General features: G+C 35.7%; 1 protein-coding gene and 1 pseudogene across 2 annotated transcripts; both read right to left on the minus strand.

Moving 5' to 3' along the window:
* Positions 1–580: 580 nt before the first annotated feature.
* LOC149255728 (pentatricopeptide repeat-containing protein At2g22070-like) lies at positions 581–6275 on the minus strand. Its single transcript, XM_089455120.1, has 4 exons — positions 5051–6275; positions 4449–4969; positions 4057–4206; positions 581–709 (listed from the first exon to the last, which is right to left on the minus strand). Exons 1-4 carry the CDS (start codon positions 6273–6275, stop codon positions 581–583), a joined length of 2025 nt encoding a protein of 674 aa, XP_089311246.1.
* Positions 6276–15537: 9262 nt separating this feature from the next.
* LOC149255729 (uncharacterized) lies at positions 15538–16118 on the minus strand (annotated as a pseudogene). The gene is made up of 2 exons (XR_016265510.1): positions 15886–16118; positions 15538–15765 (listed from the first exon to the last, which is right to left on the minus strand). The product of XR_016265510.1 is annotated as an uncharacterized LOC149255729 (transcript).
* Between the last annotated feature and the right edge of the window lie 7207 nt (positions 16119–23325).

Raw genomic sequence — 23325 nt, forward strand, 5'->3', positions numbered from 1 at the left:
ACTTTATTTGGGTAAACCAAAACTTTCAATTCAAATCTTGCAATCCAGATTTCAGCTAGGATAGTGATTCTCAGGAAAGCTATATACTCTCTTGATATTGGAGCGAAAGCAGATATGCTGGCTCTTCTTGCCTATTCAGGGAGGGGTAATTTGCATACTGAAGCTTTGGTTTGAGATATGATGTAATCTCTTTTGCTAATATTCAAAGAATATTATATTTCATTAATGGAAAAATAGATTATTGGCAATTGAGGCTTTGAATATTTTGCCATAATCCACCATCAGCATTTAGGGCTAACCTGTTTAAGGGTGATGATTTTACAAATTGAACTACTAAACAAATGTTTAGATTACAACCCTAAACACTAGGTCTAAACACCCTTTACTCTATGTCAGAAGGATATCAACTCGATATTTCATGTGCCATTCTTCGTTATGGGAAAAAACAATTCTAGCACTAACTCCTCACAGGAAAGGAAATGTCTTCAAGCAACTAAATTTGACATAAGATCAGAAACTGAAACATATATATGCAACTAATGAGAATAAGAGTAATTACTTTGTTCATTCGAGGTCGAAACTAAGCTGCCTGTCTCAGACAACATGCTGCACCAATGACCATTCTCTTCATCTTCCTCATGTCATAAGCATCTTCCAAAAGTGGATCTGCAAGTTCTTTTACAGAGCCAGCTGCCAGTAATGGCCTTGCCTAAATTTTGAAATTTACAAGAGATTAAGATTCTGAACCGAGACAAAGAAACCAAAAGAATCCAAAATTATCAAATACAAAACAAGCAGCCTTGCCTAAATTTTGAAATTTACAAGAGATTAAGATTCTGAACCAAGACAAAGAAACCAAAAGAATCCAAAATTATCAAATACAAAACAAGCAAGGACACTAGAGCCCTACCCACATAACCAAGCTTTCTTGGCCTTTAGGATTCTTGTCATTGATTGGTTTTCTTCCAGTTATTAGCTCTAGAAGAACTACTCCAAAGGAATACACGTCCATCTTCTCATTAACCTTGCCATACATGAAATATTCTGGAGCCAGATACCTGAAATATGATAACAGCTAGTTTTATGAAGGCTTGATTATAAATGACATTTATTTTCCTAAGGAAAGAGCTGGTGTAAAGAAAGAAATGGATATTTACCCAAATGTACCTACAACATCACTACCTATTATTGTTTCTCACCCCCTTGAGAATAGATTCACTAATGGATTCCCACAGTATGAAATAGAATCCAAGGCATCAAAAGGTAAACCTAGGATACCCACTTATTCAAGACATGTTCTCTAGAGACTGTCACTTTGCATTTAAGTAATTTCATTCATCCTCTTATGCAGATCTCAACAAGTTTCCTTCAACCGATCATCTTGGGTACCTGCTTGAGGTACTGGAAAATAACGAAGATGAGCCTAAGCGGGACAATGATGATCAAGAAAGGTAGAGACCCTCATCCACAGTCTGCAGTTTTGTAAAATAAAGAACATGACAAAGATTTTACTTAGAAAACAAGCTGTCAATAATGGGTTCCTGGAAGTAGTTGAATAGAAGCTACTTTGTTTTGTTTTGGTGATTATTATAAAAAGGTAATGATCAGTAAGTTTCTTTCCTTGCAACAGCTATGGACATAACCTTCCAGAGAGTCCATTTTCAAATCTTAATGGATCCAATGGTATTAAAACAATATTATATACTACAGAGAAAACAATGGGGAACATGCCCACTATTTCCAAAGTTTTAACACAAGCATCATCAACATCTGCTATCGATAAGGAACTTACTTGTTCTATATGCCTGGGTACTTAGAATATTCATTTTTTTTACATTGTTATTTCAATGATTTATCTGTATTCTAACAACAGACAACAAAATCTGAACCTTCCAGAGAGTCCATTTTCAAATCTTAATGGATCCAATGGTATTAAAACAGTATTATATACTACAGAGAAAACAATGGGGAACATGCCCACTATTTCCAAAGTTTTAACACAAGCATCATCAACATCTGCTATTGATAAGGAACTTACTTGTTCTATATGCCTGGGTACTTAGAATATTCATTTTTTTTACATTATTATTTCAATGATTTATCTGTATTCTAACAACAGACAACAAAATTTGAAACTTCTACCCATAAATCTATGTGTAGATGTCGTTGTGGAGCCGAAGCAATTAGCGTGTAGCCACTTATTTTGTTTCAAATGTGTGCCAAAGGTGAGATAAACCAAGCACTCATTTGCATTATTAAATCAATATATTTTTGAAAGAACATATATAACTGATTCAGGCTGCCATTTCTGTGAATTCTGTTGGTGCAGGTAATTAAATTGCCTGAGGAGTGCCCTATCTGTGTGCAACACAAGGGCAACCAGGTCTTTAAACTTTCTGCAAGGAGAGATTTACAATTTGATTATTATCCTTGGGAAAGAGAGCCAGTCCCACACCAAATGTGTCGTAGTTATACAAAATATACATCATGATACTCAGCTTGGTCCATTTCTCAGATGGCACCGGGTCTAAAATATAAAAAGATTTGAAAATGGTGCAAATGCAATCCTTTGTACCTATATGAAGATACAGATAATGTACACAGTGCCCCGGGATACATCAAGGTTCTGCCCTGGGGCCTGATTTATATTTTGTTTTTTCCGACTGAGATCTGCATCCCCACTGAATTGGGATTTTCAAACTGAGCAGGCAGCCAGGAAATTTGTCTACAGATAACTATAGAAAATTCATAAGATGCCAAAAAAAGTATAGTTTACAGGAAAAGAGTTGGGTATTTTAACCTAGGGAATAATTATTACCTAGTCTAGTGAACTATTGCTGCTACTATTGCTATGACTTGCAGTTTTAGAAAACAACTATAGCCGTGATCAAGTTGTAATTCTTCAGTATAGAAAAATGTGTATAGAAAACAAAAAAGCATAGAAGAATTATGGAAAAGCTCCCTTTCATTGTGGCTCAAAGTATCATTTGTTATAAAAAGTCTTTGAATAGTACAATGAATGACGAAAAGATTTTTCACATGATGTGTATACAACTTTCATACATTTGGTGCTGATGGTGATTTTTATGTGGATGAATCATATTTGGTGATATATTATTTGTTTGAATGGACTTTGTGGGACACACATATATATATATATATATATATATATATAGAAATTAGATTCTTCAATTCACAGACCAATTAACACACGTACAGTTATCACATGCTGGGCTGACCTGCACTCAGGCACCACAATTTGTAGTGCAAGAAAAAGATATTGTTCTGCACGGTTCTCTTTTGAAACTTTCCGTCGTTGGGTTTGCTGCAGAAACTGAATGCCTTAGTAGTTACAAGTATTGTCATGATATGTATCAACAAGTGAGTGTGTGGTGGAAAAGGCATAGTTGAGTTGAGACTTTAGGCCTCCCTCTAGCTGTCACAAAACACCCCATGACTAATGCACATTGAGCACCTTTGTTACATGGTTAAAACGATTGGTAAATTAACTGTCATCCACTTTTTGCAGCCACTGAAGGGACATAATGAATCTCAACATCTCTTCTGCGTACCATCTGACCCACCTTCCACAAAGCATTCTTACCTTGATGATACCGCAGCTGGCTCTTCTTGCCTATTCAGGGAGGGGTAATTTGCATACTGAAGCTTTGGTTTGAGATACGATGTAATCTCTTTTGCTAATATTCAAAGAATATTATATTTCATTAATGGAAAAAGAGATTATTGGCAATTGAGGCTTTGAATATTTTGCCATAATCCACCATCAGCATTTAGGGCTAACCTGTTTAAGGGTGATGATTTCACAAATTGAACTACTAAACAAATGTTTAGATTACAACCCTAAACACTAGGTCTAAACACCCTTTACTCTATGTCAGAAGGATATCAACTCGATATTTCATGTGTCATTCTTTGTTATGGGAAAAAACAATTCTAGCACTAACTCCTCACAGGAAAGGAAATGTCTCAAGCAACTAAATTTGACATTAGAAACTGAAACATATATATGCAACTAATGAGAATAAGAGTGATTACTCTGTTCATTCGAGGTCGAAACTGAGCTGCCTGTCTCAGACAACATGCTGCACAAATGACCATTCTCTTCATCTTCCTCATGTCATAAGCATCTTCCAAAAGTGGATCTGCAAGTTCTTTTACAGAGCCAGCTGCCAGTAATGGCCTTGCCTAAATTTTGAAATTTACAAGAGATTAAGATTCCGAACCAAGACAAAGAAACCAAAAGAATCCAAAATTATCAAATACAAAACAAGCAAGGGCACTAGAGCCCTACCCACATAACCAAGCTTTCTTGGCCTTTAGGATTCTTGTCATTGATTGGTTTTCTTGCAGTTATTAGCTCATAAAATCTCACCATGTTTCTTTTTAGTTTTTAGATGTCAACTGTCTCCCACAGCAAAAGCATATACCTGTTTACCAACCACAAGCCAACTACATCCCGGATTCTTTTTTAACCTCCTGGCTTTCATCATTTTTCGCACCTTTCCAATGTCATTCCACATACCAGCGGTAGCATAGATATTGGACAGTTGAACATAAGGTGAAGGGTTTTCGGGATCCAATTCAAAAAGCCGTTCTGCTGCATATTCTCCTAATTCTATATTCTTATGGATTCTGCAGGCACCAAGTAATGAACCCCACACAGTAACACCAAGTTCTACTGGCATTTTCTTGATAAGCTCTTGGGCATCATCAAGCCTCCCAGCACGGCCAAGGAGGTCAGTCATGCAGCTGTAGTGTTCCATCACAGGTGTAATGTGATAATGCTTACTCATTAAATCAAAGTACGGGCGGCCCTCATCCACCAGCCCTGCATGACAGCAGGTAGACAAAACACCAAGAAATGTGACATGATTTGGGTTCATACCCAACTGTAGCATTCCTTCAAACAACTCAAGGGCTTCCTTAGCACATCCGTGTATGGCATACCCTACAATCATTGCAGTCCACAAGACAACGTCTCAGTAATGTATGTTTTCAAATACTCTTTGTGCACTCTCTAGACACCCACACTTAGAATACATATCTACAAGAGCCCTTCCCACAAAGGCATCACAGCTGTATCCACTTCTAATGATGACTTCATGGATCTCTTTGCCTTCTTCGAGAGCTGCCAAGTCGGAACACACCGGGAGAGTAACAGCAAACGTATTTGCGTTTGGGTTCACAGCGGCCAGCAGCATTTGTTGAAACAGCTTCAGGGCATCCTCTGTGCGCCCAGCTTGTGCATAACCAGCAATCACAGCATTCCATGAGATGACATCTTGTTCGGGTATCTCCCAAAGCAGTTTCAAGGCTTCATCATGATACCCATTCTGTGCATATCCTGTAATCATTACATTCCACGATACCACATCTCTTATGGGCGTTTTCCAAAAGACTTTCAGTGCCTCTTCAACATATCCACTCTGAGCATATGCTGCAATCATAACATTCCATGAGACCAGATCTCTTTTTGGCATTTTGTCAAACACAATCAATGCATTGTCAATACCGCCGCATTTTGCATACATATCTATGAGGGCATTCTCAACATTGACATCATATTGAAATCCACTTCTAATTATTTCTTCATGGATCTCTTTCGCTTGTTCAAGCGAACCCATGCTCGCACATGCCCCTAGAAGACTGGCAAATGTGATCTTGTTTGGCCTAACACCAGACTGTCGCATCTTACAATAAAATGTCAAGGCGTCCAGCCCATACCCTTGTCTGGCATAAGATGCAATCATGGCTGTCCAAGACACCACATTCGGCTCGGGCATTTGCCAAAAGAGATCCAAGGCTTCCTGAAAATATCCATTCTGCGCACATCCCATAATCATTGCATTCCACGAGACGACATTTCTTTCAGGCATTTTCTCAAACATTTTCAGGGCTTCCACAAGCTGGCCATTCTGAGCATATCCAGCCACCATGGTATTCCATGATACCACATCTGGTTCGGGAATTTTGTCAAACACACGGCGTGCAAACTCCAGTTCTCCACATTTTACAAACATGTCCACCAGGGCATTTTGCACAAAAGCATAAGACTCGAATCCACCCCTAATCACTTCTTCATGGATCTCCTTGCCTTTTTCAAGATCACCCATGTGGGCACAAGAAGACAGAATACTGGCAAAGGTAAACTCATTTGGTTTGGTACCTACCCGTTTCATTTGATAAAACAGATCAAAAACCTCCTCGTTATGATCATGCCTGCTATAAGCCACAATCATCACTGTCCACGACATAACGTTACGTTCAGACATTTGATCCAGAACCGTGCGGGGTAAAACTACTGATTTTACCAGTATTGGCTACAAAAACCTCCTCGTTATGATCATGCCTGCTATAAGCCACAATCATCACTGTCCACGACATAACGTTACGTTCAGACATTTGATCCAGAACCGTGCGGGGTAAAACTACTGATTTTACCAGTATTGGCTACGGCATTCGCTGAGGCCATTCCTAAAACAAAAATCTTAGGAGGCTGAAGCTACATTTGGCGCATTTCTGAACTAGATCTGGAATGAAGAAAGAAAATTTTCGTAAAATGCCTAAATAAATTTTGCACCGAAAACAAGTTCTCAGGTGTAAATTTTCAGGTTAGCTTGGAAATAAATATTTCACCGAGCTACATACATTTTCTGGCCAAAGGAAGGTTACACAGCTACATTTGGTGCATTTCTGAACTAGATTGGAATGAAGAAAGAAAATTTTCGGTAAAATGCCTAAATAAAATTTTCACCGAAAATAAGTTCTCAGGTGTAAATTTTCAGGTTAGCTTTGAAATAAATATTTCACCGAGCTACATAAATTTTCTAGCCAAAGGAAGGTCACACCGCTAAAATTTAAAGGCCAGCAAATTATCTGCAAGTAATGCATGTAACTTTGAAAAGGAACAAGTTTTGCAGGTTAAATGTTCGGAAGAATCTGGAACCTGTGCCGATCCGCGTAATGCCGAGGTCCTTCGAAGGTTAATTCGCCTCGATCCGTCTCCGATAAAAATACAAAGGAAGCGAAAGCAAATTTGGACCAAATCCGGATGTACACGGTCCTAAATGATGACAAAGTTGCAGAGATGATGATTGCCGTTGTGAAAGATTCAGATTGAAGGCCAAGGAAATCGAAACTCCAGCGAAGCCATCACCACTGTCTGCCAAGGGTTTCGAGCGGGTAATCTCTCCAGCATGAGATAAACAGGGAGTTCAACCAGCGCTGATTAAAATTCCAACTATAATGATCTGATCCAACGGCACAATCTCTTTTAATCGTCTAACACATCAGATCAATGGTCGAAAATAGGACACGGTGGCATATAAGGGAGTTCTTCCCAGAGGGAAACGCCTTATGGCGTAATTATAATTATAATTTTAAACTTTACACATTTATTTATTTAATAAAAGTTATTAAATTTCAAGCGAATATTACAAATTAAATATAGTCGGAAATGAGTATATAAATTGAAGATGGATTATGATTCTAATTTAATTATAATGAGAAGGGAATCTAGAATGTGTATATAAATTGAAGATGGATTTTGATTCTAATTTAATTATAATGAGAAGGGAATCTAGCATATATATATATTATATTAAAAGATGTTAGAAATTATTTGATTTAAGAATAAAGCATCAAGAATATATAATGAGTTTGGCTATAATTTAAATTTAACATATTAATTTATATCAACATGTTAGTGTGGGTATGATTTAAATTTAGCATATTAATTTATATCAACATGTTATTGTGGTGGTCACTAAATTCATGAGAAAATTAGACCTTCTTTTCCATTTTAGATCAAAATTTTGAAAGGAAATCATATTAAGATCAAAATCAACCATTAGAGAGCAAGCAAATTTTATCAAATCATCTTCCTCCATATCAAGTAAGAGCTCAATATTGAATTCATGAGAAAATTAGATAATGTACCTACAGGAGAATACCTAATGCACAGAGCAATACATGGGCCAACTTGGTGCGTGTTGTGCAAAGACGCATCAGAATCCACAGAGCATCTCTTTTTGAGATGCAATGCTACACTAGAATTTTGGCGATCTCTCTCAAATCACTTCTCTTTCAATGGAAATTGGGAAGGATCGGACCTGATCGAGGCTTGGGAAAAGTGGGCACAAAAACATAAGGGATCGAAATGTATACTCCTTCCTATTCTTGTAAACTGGCAGATTTGGAAGGCTCGAAATCGCTCCATATTTGAGAACAGACCTATCATCTGGCCATTGATCGAAGCCACTATCACTGCTTCCTATAAGGAACTCCCTGACCCTCTGCCCCCAAAAGAGCGCCATCCTCATTCGCCCCCTTGCATTGACAGAAACATCCCTTGGGCCTTCTTTGATGGGGCTGCAAATCATCAAAGTTGTGGGGGAGGTTTTATATTACATTTGAATGAACATCATTATTACATTGTAAAATCGGGACTGGGAACAGGAACTAATAATTTTGCTGAGCTCATAACCTTGCGACATCTTCTCCATTTTGCTCTACACCACCATTGCACCAGCATCAATATTTTCGAGGATTCAAAAACTGTAATAAATTGGTTCAATGGCATATCTGACTGTCACATACACACACTCAGCATCATCCTAAATGAAGTTTTTATTTTCAAGGCAGCTTTTAACAACATCTCGTGCTCCCACATTTACAGGGAGCATAACGGCCATGCTAACAAATTATCCAAGGAGGCCGCGTTGATGGACAGAGGCATATGGGAGATCGCAGAGGTGAAGGGACGGAATGAATACAGATATTTTCACCGGCCATACATAGACCAAGAATACCAGCATGCACCAGAATCTTAATTACTGAAAGGATTTTTGTTTTTTGTCATGCAGACAGTGTTTATCTATGATGATCGAAAATTGCATATTTTTGTGCCTTATGGCAAAATGTAAACAGTCTTATATGACAGAACTATTTCTCGGAGAACTACATAGTGCTCTGCACGATATATTTATGTAAATATGGAACACTATTATACACACAGTGGAAATCGCATATGCGTAAAGCATCTACAATATGTAATTTTTCCAATCTTAATGAAAAATTACGGATTTTTCCAGTGGAAAAAAAATGAGAAAATTAGATATTCCTTTCCATTTTAGATCAAAATTTTGAAAGGAAATCATATTAAGATCAAAATCAACCATTAGAGAGCAAGCAAATTTTATCAAATCATCTTCCTCCATATCAAGTAAGAGCTCAATATTGAAGTCGGCCTTTGCGCTGATATGGCTTCCACATTAGAGCAAGGCATATTTATTTTGAATGGGAGCATCAAATCTTACCCAATCACGTAATAAATACAATTCTTGGCCTTTCTTCCCTCATACGCATCAATGGGTGCTCAACCCAAGGTTTTTAATGGGCATCTCTAAAATCGAATAGTGTAACATTGATTCCCCTCACCCTTCACTTGCTTTAACATGGTCTATGTGTGGGTAATCGAAGCAATTCCCTAGGCTCCCACAACATATTTTGGGATATGGATTCATTCAAACTCACATGGCTTCATCTGGTGGAAGCATTTCTCAAGGTTTCGATGTAGTCTTTTTTAAGGTATGCATCTCTTAGAGGAAAAAAAGCTTCATCTTCCCATGAGTATCGAGGTTTTAGGCCAACCTTTGGGTTCACTTTACGAAGTAGTTATTCAATCTGGCTCTTATGCAAATTCTTGATATATGTTTAATTAAGTTTCCTCTAAATTCCTTGTTCTTGTTTGTTATCCACGCAAATGGTTCCCTAACATTTATTTGCCTTTGTATCTCTCTCATCGCTCTTTTATCATGACTGGAAAGGAGTCCTAGCTTCACTTTCTATGGCAGGCTCGATATGGGTAAACTTGAGGTGAAGGAAGTATGAAAAGTCCTTCATGGATAAGAAGGAATCATTCAAGCAAATAACACAACACTATCAACAATTTTTACCAACTTGGCATAAATGAAGCAAAATAATGTAGCACATATTGCCATTGGCATGAACCTTCTCCATATTCAAAGCTAATGTACAAACACCATAGAAGTTGATTGTAGTTGCCTCAAATCACTGCTCCTTGCCCAATGGATGGATGCCTTATCACTTGGTTCAAAAAACATAGAAATTGGGGCAACAATAGAAGTAAAATTGGATGAAAAGTGGATACAACATAAGTAGATGCACAACAACATGAAAAACCTGACACAAAAGTGGATGCAAAAGTAGATGCAGTTGTCAATGCAAACTTGGATGCAAACATGAAGGCAAAAGTGGAAGCAAACATGGGTCCAATGGTAGGTGTAAAACTTGGCACAAATTGTGGTGAAACAAATGTGGATGCAACAACGGAAACAAAAGTATATGCAAAAATGGATGAAACAAAAGTGGATGCAATAGGGGATGCAAACGTGGAAGCAAATGTGGTTGCAATGGTAGGCGCAAGATATGGTGCAACAAAAGTGGATGTAACAATAGACAAAAAATATGCAAAATAAGATGCAAAAATGGATGTAAAAGTGGAAGCAAACATTGATGCAACAGGCAAAACAAAATTGGATGCAAAAAATGGATATATTGTAAGTAGATGCAAAAGTAGATACAAAACGAGATGCAAAACCCAATGCATAAACCTGACATAAAAGTGGATGCAAAAATAGATGCAATAATTGATGCAAAAGAGGATGTGAACATGGATGCAAAATTGGAAGCAAACGTGGATACAACAGTGAGTGAAAAACATGGTGCAAATTGTGGCATAACAAAAGTGGATGTAATGATAGATGCAAAAAAAGAATCAAAGTATGATGCAAATGAAGATGTAAAAAGGGATGCAAAAAGTGAAATTTAAAATGGGTGCAACAGTGGATGCAAAATTGTGTGCAAAAGTGGATGCAATAGAAGTGGATGCAATAGAAGTGGATGCAAAAGTAGATGCAAAACGAGACACAAAACCCGATGCAAATCCCGATGCAAATCCCGGTCCAAAATTGGATACAAAAAGGGATGCAAAAATAGATGTAGTAGTTGATGAAAACCTAGACGCAAATGAGGATGCAAACGTGGATGCAAAATTATAATCAAAAGTGGGTGCAAAAGGAGGTGCCAAACTAGGCGCTAATTGTGGCACAAAAATATTAGATGCAATAGTGGGTACAATAATAGATGCAAAAGAGGATGTAAATATGGATGCCAAACAAGAGGGAAAAGTGGATGCAACAAAAGTAGATGCACAATTTTATGCAAAACTAGACACAAAACACGATGTAAAACTTGGCGCAAAAGGGATGCACAAATGGATGAAAAAATGGATGCAAAAAATGATTTAAAAAAGGATGCAAAAAAGGATGCAAAAGTCGATGCAAAAGTTGATGCAAGTGTAGGTGCAAAAAAGGATGCAAAAGTCAATGCAAAAGTTGATGCAAGTGTAGGTGCAAAAAGTGGATGCAAATGAGGATGCAAAAGTATGTCAAACAAAATTAGGTGCCAAACTTGATGCAAAACCTGGAACAAAACCTGGTGTAAAGGATGACACAAAACTTGGCATAAAATTTGGTGCAAAACGTGGTGCAAAACCTATTGCAATACCTGGTGCTAAACTTGGTGTAAGATTTGGTGCAAAACTTGATGCAAATTTTGTGTCAAGTTTTGCACCATATTTGATAAATGGATGCAAATAGCACCAAAAATGGGCTCTAGATGCAAAAAAAGAAGTAAAAAGGGACGCTAATCGCTGGTTTTGTTGTAGTGCATGGAGGTTTTGGCATGGACCATCCATTTTAGGGAAGTGTATATTATCTTCAAATACAATGTTTTTCAAATCATTACCTAATGGTAATTGATTGGTGTTTTGGTAAGAAATATTTGTTGTCAAGTGGAGTTTTTGGGGTCAATCCCCATCGATGCCATTTTTAACAATGGCTTGTTTTGTAAACTTAAGACATTACCATGTCTCTTCCATACTGGGGTTGAAGAGTGCCTCTCAGCGCAATAATGCTTGGGAGGGAAACTAGGTGGAGAATTCTTTAAAAAATTGGACACTTAGCCCATCTTTCTCTAGTTATAAGGTTCTTCCATTTATAGTGGTTTGGGATGTCTCACTTGTTAGAGATGATAATGTTTTCAATTGAAAAAAGAATCTCCTTTATTTTTTTCTATTCGAGGGATGAATATCCTTAAATATTTTAAGCAAGAAGGCAATATAAACCTTGCATGAATGATACATCTTGAATTCATTTATAAAGAAGGGTTTTGGGCCTATTTTGATGGGGTTACACAAGGTGACCCTCCTAAGGGAGGTGTTGGAGTGATTCTATATCTTTTTGATGTTTGTTGGATGAAATTCTTAATTGGATAAGGTGGATGCTCAATAAAAAGGGTGAAATTCGTACTTTAAAATTGATTCTATTTTGGCTTTTGAAAAAGTGATACAAAGGATTCAAATTACGAGAGACTCCCTACTTTCTATGGAGTGGATGAAGTTTCAGAAATATGAAAATACATAAATTTCAGACCTATCTTTGTGGAGGTTCAAATTTTCTCCAATTTTGTTCCTAATGTCAAATATGTACATGTATGTCATATATCAACTATTAAAATATGGACTACATGTTGGTGTAGGGATGAACACGTGGGGCATACACTTACATAGGTAGATCCAAGGCCATTTTACTCAATAACGGTTTTAGGAAAATCATGCATACATTTGAAGCTTCATTACCAATATTATTTGGTGACTTTATGTGGTTTTCGACATTTTAGTAATATATTAAATATCAACATATATACCTCTTTTGAAATGTAAAACCTAAAGAAAAATTAGACATTTAATACCTTTATACACCCGATAAAACTATAATTAAAATAGATTTATGATAGTTCTTAATAATATTATTTATATTATATAAATTTCAAATTTATAAATATTATTTAATTTTTTTATTATTATTTTATATATATATATATATATATATATATATATATATATATATATATATATATATATATATATATATATATATATATATTCTTGATATTTTTTATATACATAATTAAAAAAATTACTTTTATTTTATTAATAAAAAATATTAAGATATAATAAATTCAATTAAATAAAATTATTATATTTAGGTTTTATTTTTTTAAATAAACCTATGATGTTATTGTTTAATTTATCATTTCATTATAACATCTCATTACGTCTCAATGTAACCATTCTCATATTAAACTTGAGAAATGCATGAAAGCAATTTAAAAACTTATATTTATTGTTAGAAATTTCCAGAATAACATTGTGTAATATGTGTGATTTGTCCAACGTTTCAGATGGTGACTCCATCCATCATCAGGGACCACAGAGAGCCTTGGTCCCTGATGATGAATGGAGTCACCATTCGAAATGTTGGACATATGACGCATATTACACAGTTTTATTCAGGAAATCTCTAACAATATGATTAATTGTGGAAGTCTCCAATCACTCACAACTTATATTTACTATATTGAGAGAGGGAAAAAAATATTGCATAAGCATATTGTATTGGAGCTTTTTTTCCCCTTTATTTTATTTGTTTACAACAAACAACGAGGAAGGGAGCAACCATCCACCGTTTTGAGATGTAGTGATGGTAAAATAAAAAATAAGCAGAAACTATACAAGAGGATGATCATCATCCTAGTACAATAGAGTTTTGATATCTAGTACATGTTATATTTAGAAATTTTCACCATAAAGTATTTGAATTGTTTGATAGCTAGATGATATATTTATACTTCAATATGTTTGTTATAACATTACCCATAGTTCCAAGCAATGAGTTTCTAAGAGTGGTTTGTGTTCCTAGATATATACTCAAGTCAATAAGAACCTATGAATGATCCTTGAAGCACTTGCCATACTAGATATTGTTTAAGTCAAACTAGAATCTAAGTTGAAATGAAAAGAGGAACTCTGCATGAAAGGAGGAATGCCCCATAAAGATCAAAGTAATGTGGAATCCTTTGAAGTCCATATTAGAGCATGTGGAGGAATGCCCCATAAAGATCAAAGTAATGTGGAATCCTTTAAAGTCCATATTAGAGCATGTTAAAGACACATGGAAACTAGGGAAACATAAAGATGTGAGTGTCCTAGCTTTATATATACCAGATAAGATGGAACTATATAAGTTTTTCAAATAAGTTTTTATCTTATTGTTATCCATATTCATATCTCACCCATATTATCTAATTTTTATTTTTGCAATGAGCCTCATTTCCTTCCCTTCTATTTTCCATTAATCCATAAAAATTATATATATATACTTCACTTCTCCTTTACTTAATTATAAGTGTTACATACTAAATCTCCTTAAATTAACCTTATACATTTCACATATTACTTATCTCTACGCAATTTACTTATATGTGTAAAATACTCTATATCCTTTTCTCTCCGCACCCAAACTTCTACATTCCACACAGTGCCCACTGCTCACACCCACACTTTTACACGCCATAAAAAACTTTTGGAAGTATACATTTCCCACCTTTGAAGGGAAATTCAAGATACATTTAAGAAACCCAATAGTGAAGGTAAAAGGTGTCAATCCAGCATAAGGTGAATCAATTTACTTTACATTTTATAAAAGATCTACCTTTATCAATGAATTTTCAATTCTGTTTTTCTTGTGTACCAAGGAGATGGTAAGATGGTAAGCCATAAAGAGATGTTTGAGTAAATTTCACTCATTTAAATAACCAAGAGTTGATCCGTTGACTTCATTTATGAGTAGATTTAGTATTAATGGCTGACATCCGTCCTTCGAACAAGGTAAAATCGTGATCCAAACTCACACAATCTGCCCGTGACGGAGTGCCTGCGAGGCTTTTCCGTGGACGTCTTCCACTGAAGGGACGGGAATCGGTCCGGGGTTAAAATTTGACGGGAAAAGGGTCTCCTTCGTCGACAGTCTTTAATTTCGTTCGAGGTGATAGGAGATATTAATTCCGTTATGCTTAACCTGCGTTGCCATGATTTAGCTTTTAATAATTTCGTCCATCCACAGCAACTTTGTAGAGAATTGAGAGTCAAGACTATGAAATAAGCAGCGATTTCTGTCTAAAATACACAACTTTGTGGATATGTATAAAATACACACAACTTGAGGCAATACCAGAATTATTTTGTGGTCAACTGGTTTAGCCATAATTTAAGTACACTGACTCAGATTTTGATTGCAAGAACATAAGACATATAGCTGAGTATGTCTTAGTCATAAATTTGCTGCAAGTCTCGATACATTCCCATTGATTGACATTACTTACATGAGACTAGATGGGCATCATTCCAATTCCAAGATGTAAGGAGAGAGAAAAATCGCAAAAGAGAGCTGAAGCAATCGAGATTCCGTTCGGTCCATTGTCACAAGGATGACTACCAGATTCAAATCGAGAGCCTTGAACAACTTTAACTCCTGTAAACTATCCAACCCATTCCTAAAAAACAGGGTGGAAAGACTGGGGCTCTAGAATCTTTCAAGCAGAAAGAAGAACATGACGTGGCCTATGATAGATCACCGTTCCCATCTGCTTCCGCATCTCTTGGCTTTTGCCCGATTTGTCATTGTCTTTCACCAATTATCTCCTAGTTTAGATGATGATAATATGTTCTTGCTGTTGGGGATGGGCACGCCATCTTCTATACTGAAGTTCCACTTACTGTCCCAACGAGGTTGAGCGCATGTAAAACACAAAACACTTACTCTGCAATGCAAATCCAATCAATTAGATCAGAATCAATGTCTAAAAGTAACCCTATAAATTGAATATACAGACATTTAACTATTGTTATGAAACGAATATGTTGTTGTGGGAGATGAAGACCTTGGAAGAATTATTAGTTGGCCCAGGACCGGCTGCTTCTGATCAGAACATGAATTTTGAGGTTTGTGATCAAAGCCCAGGCACTCCCGATCACGCGCCAAGGCTGCTGCTATAACTTGGGAATCCATAAAATAAAACCTATTTGCAATGAAAGAGATTAATCATATGTCTGCTAAACGATGATTGTCTTGAGAATACCAAGTATTATGCTATTTGTTATTTGTTTCCCTAAAATTCAAACAGAGAGCTGGGAAGGAGACCCACTGTTTTGGCTTTTGAAATACAAAAGGTGAGAAACAGATGGCAAAACTGCAGAGGGGGACAACCACTAAAGGCAATACCGATGGGGCCACTTGTAATGCGTTGTTATGATATTGGCGCCCACCCACAACCGCCGAGTAAACCACACCCGGCTTACCGCGGCCAATATCACGCTGCTACGCAGCATTCAATGCTGCGGCAGGTAGTATAGAGTCAAGCGGATTTGAAAAGCAGCGTTGAATGCTGCGGCAGGTAGTATAGAGTCAAGCGGATTTGAAACTCTTGTTTTGTGTAATGAGTGCTTGCGAGCGTGTAAGCAGTTTGGTCAATTAAGGGATACTAAGATGGGACGTTAACTCGCTCTTCGTGTTTGGTTTGATTTTCTGAAGATGATATGTTAAGCAAGTTGTGATGAGATTGGAGGATTACGTGGTTCTACCAAGTTACTCTATTCGTAGTCAATACCATTCTCCTGGATTGAGTTGTAAATGTTTATCAAACAACTATTCAGAGTGGCCTAATCTAAAAAATTCACAAAATAGTTTAGAAATTGCGGCAAGATTATGAAGTTACTTTATTCGCAGTCAATACATTCTCATGTATTGAGCTGCGTTAAATGTTCATCAAACAACTAGTGGCTTAATCTAAAAAAATTCACAAAATAGTTTAGGAATTCCAGTAAAATTATGAAAAACTTCCGTATAGATTTTTGAAAATATTGGTTACGATTATTAAAATTGAGGATTATAATACCTTAAGAATTTGATGGTGTTGAATTTATTTCCACCATAAAAAATTATTCAAACATTTTAATTACTTGATTTTAAAAAGAAAAAATTACTAGATTCCAATAAAAAAAACTGTTATCTTTACTATTTTGTTGATAGACAAGGCCATTTGTAATTAATAAAGAATGCTATATGCATTGTGTTGTGTTACATGTTTACGATAAAAGTTGTAAGCAAAACTCAAAAAGAAATCTGCCTAATAAGATAGGCATTTCAAATCTGAAACACTCGTTATCTAAAACGCTCATTAAATTTGTTGATTTCCCCACTCTAATATTCGTTTTTATCATCTTAACCAACAAAATATTGAAAAACAAATGTTTTGTTAACTATTTGACAGACGAATCACCCATCACAAATAACAATAAAATTCCATCCTTCTACAGTGACAAACTCACTCCTCTGTAGACCGGCTTCCAGTGATGGCACGTGGAGGTCGGGCCCTCTGACGTGACACAGGAGCAGGCCTGGGATTTGTTCGTCAAATGAAATTTGAATGGCTGTCAAATTCATTCGACCGTAAATGTCTTTTTTTTGCTACACGTAAATGCATTGAACCTGTAAAACTCAAAACTTCGACTTTACTTTTAACTTTATAATATGCGGAGCTGAGCGGAGTTACTTTTAACTTTATAATATGTGGAGCTGAGCGGAGTTACTTTTAACAATTCGATCTACTGATGAAACATGTCGTTTGGAAAGAAATTACATAATCTGTGCAGGAATTCCAACTTGCGAATTATCAATAATGGTAAGTAAATAAGGTTGCAAATTGATAATTATGCATGAAAACAGGGCAACGGTTAAGAGGCAGGTACATTGCAAATTGGCAGGAGTGGGAAGTAAATAAGATTGAGAATTGACAGTTTCACGGAAAATTGTGACTATATTTTCAAAAGAGTGGGTGAAAATGTACAAAAAAAACCTGATGAGTAAGTGAAATATATAAAAAACCATGAACTTATTCGAGTTGTATTTATAACTCGAATGAATATATATATAGATATATATAATTTGATTTTTTTTTAAATATTTTTTTTTCATATTTTTAAAATAACAATTTTTTTATATTTCAAAATTATTTATATTAGTTAAATGCCTCTTAAAACCAAAAGAATGTTTTAATGAATATCAAATTTCAAGTTTACCAATTTATTATAACACTCAGGATAATAGGTTGTTGAATTCATCATACAATATTAATGGTGTCTTACTCTTTCATCTATTCTATCATTTGTGACCCAAATTGAATCATTACATTATCTTTTATCTATCTTGATGCTTTTAGAGTGGAAAAATGGGAGGAACTAGCTAACAAATCTATTTTCAATTACAATCCCATTTTGGCAAATTGAGTTTTTAAACCTACAGATAAAGGTTGAGGCATTTCTTGAGATTTTTTTGGGGTCCAAAAACTTTTGCTTGTGTCAACCCCTTCGCAATGCTCTACACTCATACCTTTCCAACGGTGCAAGAAAGATCTCAAACGGAATCAGTTTATGCTACCCAAAAGTTGACTTTCTAGTTTTGACCACCATTGATGTCACATCAACGCCATTGCTCATGGAAAATGGGCTTGCCATGTGAACATGATGAAGAAAACTCTAGGGAAATCAATATTGTATCTCTAGTTAAAAATTGAAGAAGCAAAACTTAACCACTAGTAGGTTATTGAATTGTGTTATAATTGGGCCACTAAGAAGAAGAGGGATTACATTCTATTCGACTACATTTTGCTCCATAGTTGAGAATATTAGCTAAGAGTGGATATAAAGAGAGAAAACAAAGAGGGTTTGTGTTCTATAGCAGCCTACAGGTCATATATCTTACTTCTTTGTACTTACATCCATTTGCATTTAGAGAAGGAGAGAGAAGAATAATGTCACCTTCCAATTTGTTTTTTCTCCCGTAAGGGTTTCCAAAACATATCTTGTGCTAGTGGTTTGTGAATGTTTTTCTTTCACTTTTTTCTATTTTTCGTATTTAATATGTTGCATGCATAAGCAGAAACAATAATTTAATAAATTCAAGGTTCTAAGGAAAATTAGGGCCTCATAGTATAGAATTTGAATTTTCAAGATATTTTATCTAATTTGTTGTGATGAATTATCCAATGGAATATCCATGACAATTTATGGATCTTATTGGTATAAGATCGGGTTTCATTACGGTATATTGTAGGGAGTTGCCAGAAATCTAGATCAATTAAGCTAAAATCCATAAAACCCTAGCCATGGTCAATGAATCAATTAATAACCCTTAAGATCTTGAAAAATAGAGGTTCACCAAGGTTGGAATAGTGGGTCGCACGTATCAGCTATAATATAAACCTTCTCATGGTGGTTCTAGCAAATAAGCTTGGAATGGGAGATGACAGAGCTTCCAACTCGAAGATTAGTTCAAAGGGAAAATTTGGGGATCAAGAAGAACCAGAGAAGGAGGCTAAGAAAGAACCCAAAGAAGAACAATCGAGCTCAAGTTCCATGAACCATTCACAATCCTTATTCAAGATGGAAGCAAAAGCCGACATCAAGTCATATCAAGGTGAGATTGACACTTTGGAGCTTTGGAGCTTGGAAGCAAAAGACGACATCAAGTCATATCAAGGTGAGATTGACACTTTCTAAGGATGTGGGAAACAATGCTTTGGAGCACAACATTCCCCCATTCCTTGGCTTGCACCCAATGTTCAATGTAGATCACCTTCGGCCATACTGTCCACCATTATTGAACACATCTAACATTGCAGAACAACTCACACCAATAGAGCTCAACCCGAACTACATGAAACATGCCACAACTGATCAAATCATGGAGACAAAGATCAAGAACACTCGGAAATAGAGGATACAACTATATCGAGTTGTCAAAGAAGGCCAATTCCTTAACCAAGGCAAATGGCTCACCAGCAACCAAGTCCAGTAGAAGTTTCATCATCTCATGGAGGAACACAATGCAATGCAGACCATTGCTTCCTAAGGGGGGAGGACTGATCCAGGTGGATATTGGTGGCCACCCACCTATTCCACTTGGACCCTCACCATTGTTTCTTTCAGTTTTTTAGTTTCCTTAATTGTAGCACAAATTACTATTTTTGGCAATTTTTCAAGTCCTGAACTTTTGGAGCCGTTTTGAGGTCCTAAGCTAGGTTTTTTAGGAAAAATTTCTTAGAGATTGCTAAAGAAATCGCCTCGGCCGCTCTAGTCCTTGGAGAGATATTTCCAACAAGGTATCATACACGTCAAACGGAGATCATATAACCAAGTTACGACCCTCGGAAGTTGGCTACCCAACTAACCCCAACGGGGCCCATAAACTCTTGGTGTTACATCTCCTTAGGTTATGGTTTTGGTTGTTTAGGGTTTTCTCTTATTGTTCAATAATAAAAAGGCGCCTCATTGTAACTCAGTTCAGAGGCATGTAGCCGCCACATCTCTTCTCAGAGATAAGCTATCATCATCCTAGCTAGTCTTATTTCCATTCTGTTTGTAAGCATATTTCAGTATTTGATATTAATGAAATGAAGTGTTATTTCAGCTGCATCTATGTATTTATGGTTATATCTGTAATTTGTTTTGTTCTTGTTTAAATCCGGATCAATAAATAAACGAAAAAAAACTCATAAAAGAAACGAGAAAACATAAAGTGCCAAGAAGGCCACATGAAGATCAACATTCCATAAATACACAAGGAATCCCCTTGTAAGCCTAAACCATACATTCAGGCACATGATTACCATTATGTCAAGCCTACAATAATCACATTCATGTCGATTCAATTTTTCGAGCATAAATCACACGACTTAAATTAAATATCATTAGAGGCCTGAAGCCACACAATGAATATCCAATATTCATACCAAATACAATGGTTTTATTCATTACATACAACACTCGCACAGATGGTTATATAAGTGTGTTCTTGCATAAAAAACATTAATGCAATCCCACAACAACATGGAACACATTAATCCAAATTTCTCTATTCCATTCATATTGAACTATGAATTAATCATACAATGAATACAATACCAATTTAATAGTTCAACATGAAGTCAATAAGTAGAATTACAATTGTAGACACTTATTTGAAATCAATATTGGAGATGGCAATTGAGATTGGGACTACAACTCTCCACCTCGCTGTAGACATCGACAACTAAGCCTTACTTGCAACTGTCACCCCCGAGTCAGATTCCAAAGTTTGAGGTGGGGTGCTTATAAGTGCTTTCAATCAACCGACATAATTGAAACAAGATTTCACATGGCCATGTTGCCTTCATCCACCGCCTAATCTGATTATAACTCACACCATTAAGGTGTATTCACAATTATATCAACCATTTATGATACAAAGAGCTTCAACTCATTTGCAAGAGAAGAGAGGCCCCTATAAGGAAGGTTCGTCAATGGTTAATTTGTCTATGGGTAAAGCAATCACTACTTCAATTGGTTCATCAGTGATTTAAGCACCAAACCTTCAGCCCAGGGCAGCTCCTAGTGGTTCATCAATCCTCACAAGTACCTATTTGTGTGGTTCATCAGTGAGTCACTAGAGCTCCAGCTTTAGGGAAACTCCTTATGGCCCATCAATCCTCACAAGCACTTAAGTGATTCTTCCTAGTCCAACAAGTTCATTAAACCAAAATCTTCTAGTGGGCTTTAGTCTTACGCCAAAGCCACGCTCTCTAAAAAAATCACCCAACAAGCCTCCTCAAAGGGTTCCTATAACGAACAAAGTTTGTATAAGCAATGGAATAGTTCAGAAGAACTGAAATATGTAAGTATCCATCTTTGGACAAGTAGTAATTGTATATAAGAATTATTGAATGTATAAAAGATGCTTGTAATGATTACAATGAGGACCCACTTATATACCTACGTAGGTGTCCTTTCATGAATTGTCGTGTCTCTAAGACATGCCTCTTCATTACTAACTAACTAACTAACTATTATTTAATTAATTTTCATTTATTTATATTTACATTTAATATTTTTATATGAATTATATTCAGAACATTGCTCCTCTCTTCAAAAATCGTTTTCCTCAAAGCTTATTGATGAAAAGGTTGTTTCTCATTTCTCATTTCAAATATCTTCTCATCTCGGAACTTTCATCTTCATTGATACAAGGCAATATGATCCTTTGAGTGATATACAAAATTGTCGGATTGAGAATGGATCTGACCATCTAAGATTAATCTTTTGTCGAAACTTTTGATCACTAGAAGTTTGTAATGAATTGTTATCATAGAAATGGATTCTGCAAACTTCAGTATTCCTTGGAACATAGATCTGTTGTCTTTGTCTTGAATGGTTCAAATATGTAGATTGGATTAGTTGTTTGCTCTTATGATTTGGATGTCGATAACGAGTTCTTTTGGTTTGACTTTCCCTTGACAAGTGTGTAGCGACTTCCTGATTTACTTCAGGTACTGTTGTTTTTGAGTTGGTTACTGAATCATCACTTGGAATTTCCATTGTTTGAACGTCTTCTCTTCAATTGTATTTGGACTTGTATGAATTGTGAGATTAATATGATCTGTGTTTGTTCCTTTTTCTTCGACTTGGACTGAAGGCTTTGATACTTATTTCTTCATAAAGTTCTTCTAATTTGTTTTTCAATGATTTCCTATCATCCTTAAGTTTCTTTATTTGAGTGAGTAGACTTTGATTATGGTTTCTAAGATGTAAGAGTTCTTCATTTTTCTGAGTCAAATTTTTTTTGGTATTAAAGCTTCTCATCTTTTAAACACTTGATTTGTTTTAATAACCTTTGATTTAGGTCTTTTAAGTGCAAATTTATTTTTCTTTCTCTCGTAGATTCTCGTTAAATTTATTCTTGAGACATTCTTTTTCTCCTTCTAATTTTTTCCTTGTATCTTTAGACTTCTTGACCTTTTCAAGTAATTTTTTATTATGGTCTCTTAGACGCCAAATTTCTCGATCACTTTTTGTTGATTCTTCATCAAATCGATCTTCGAGATCTTTATATTTATTTTTCGATGCTTTGTTCTTTTATTGTAGTTTTGCGAGTTCTTCATTTAATCTTTTCATTTGCAGTTTCTCATTATATTGAGGTTCTTTTGTACTAATTAATTTCCTACATGTTGAACGACATAAATTGCAAATTTTTTGAAACCACTAATACCCAATTTCTGTTTTATAAAATGACCATCTAGTCCAAAATAATGACTTGTTTATGAAACTCTTCTTTTCTTCCTTCACCATGTTTGAATTAGGCTCCATTTTTTCTTGTGTCAAGATGAATGTAGAGTTTTAAAGGTACCCCTTTTTAATCTTTAGAATAACACTTTATTCTTGTTTTTTTAATAAATCTTCTTCGAATGATAATAAATTCTTGAGTTTTATAATATCTCTCCCTTATCTAT

This window comes from Pinus tabuliformis, chromosome 7 (genome assembly GCF_031772625.1).
Source record: "Pinus tabuliformis cultivar Carrire ecotype Pingquan chromosome 7, CPIR1, whole genome shotgun sequence".
NCBI lineage: Eukaryota > Viridiplantae > Streptophyta > Pinopsida > Pinales > Pinaceae > Pinus > Pinus tabuliformis.

Excerpts from the sequence above, each read along its gene's own strand:
- LOC149255728 (XM_089455120.1), bottom strand. The coding sequence starts at position 6,275 with ATGTCGTGGACAGTGATGATTGTGGCTTATAGCAGGCATGATCATAAC. Across the intron at positions 4,970-5,050 it reads TGTAGATATGTATTCTAAGT|GGTATGCCATACACGGATGT; the intron begins GTGGGTGTCTAG and ends CAATGATTGTAG. Across the intron at positions 4,207-4,448 it reads GGCTTGTGGTTGGTAAACAG|GCAAGGCCATTACTGGCAGC; the intron begins GTATATGCTTTT and ends TTCAAAATTTAG.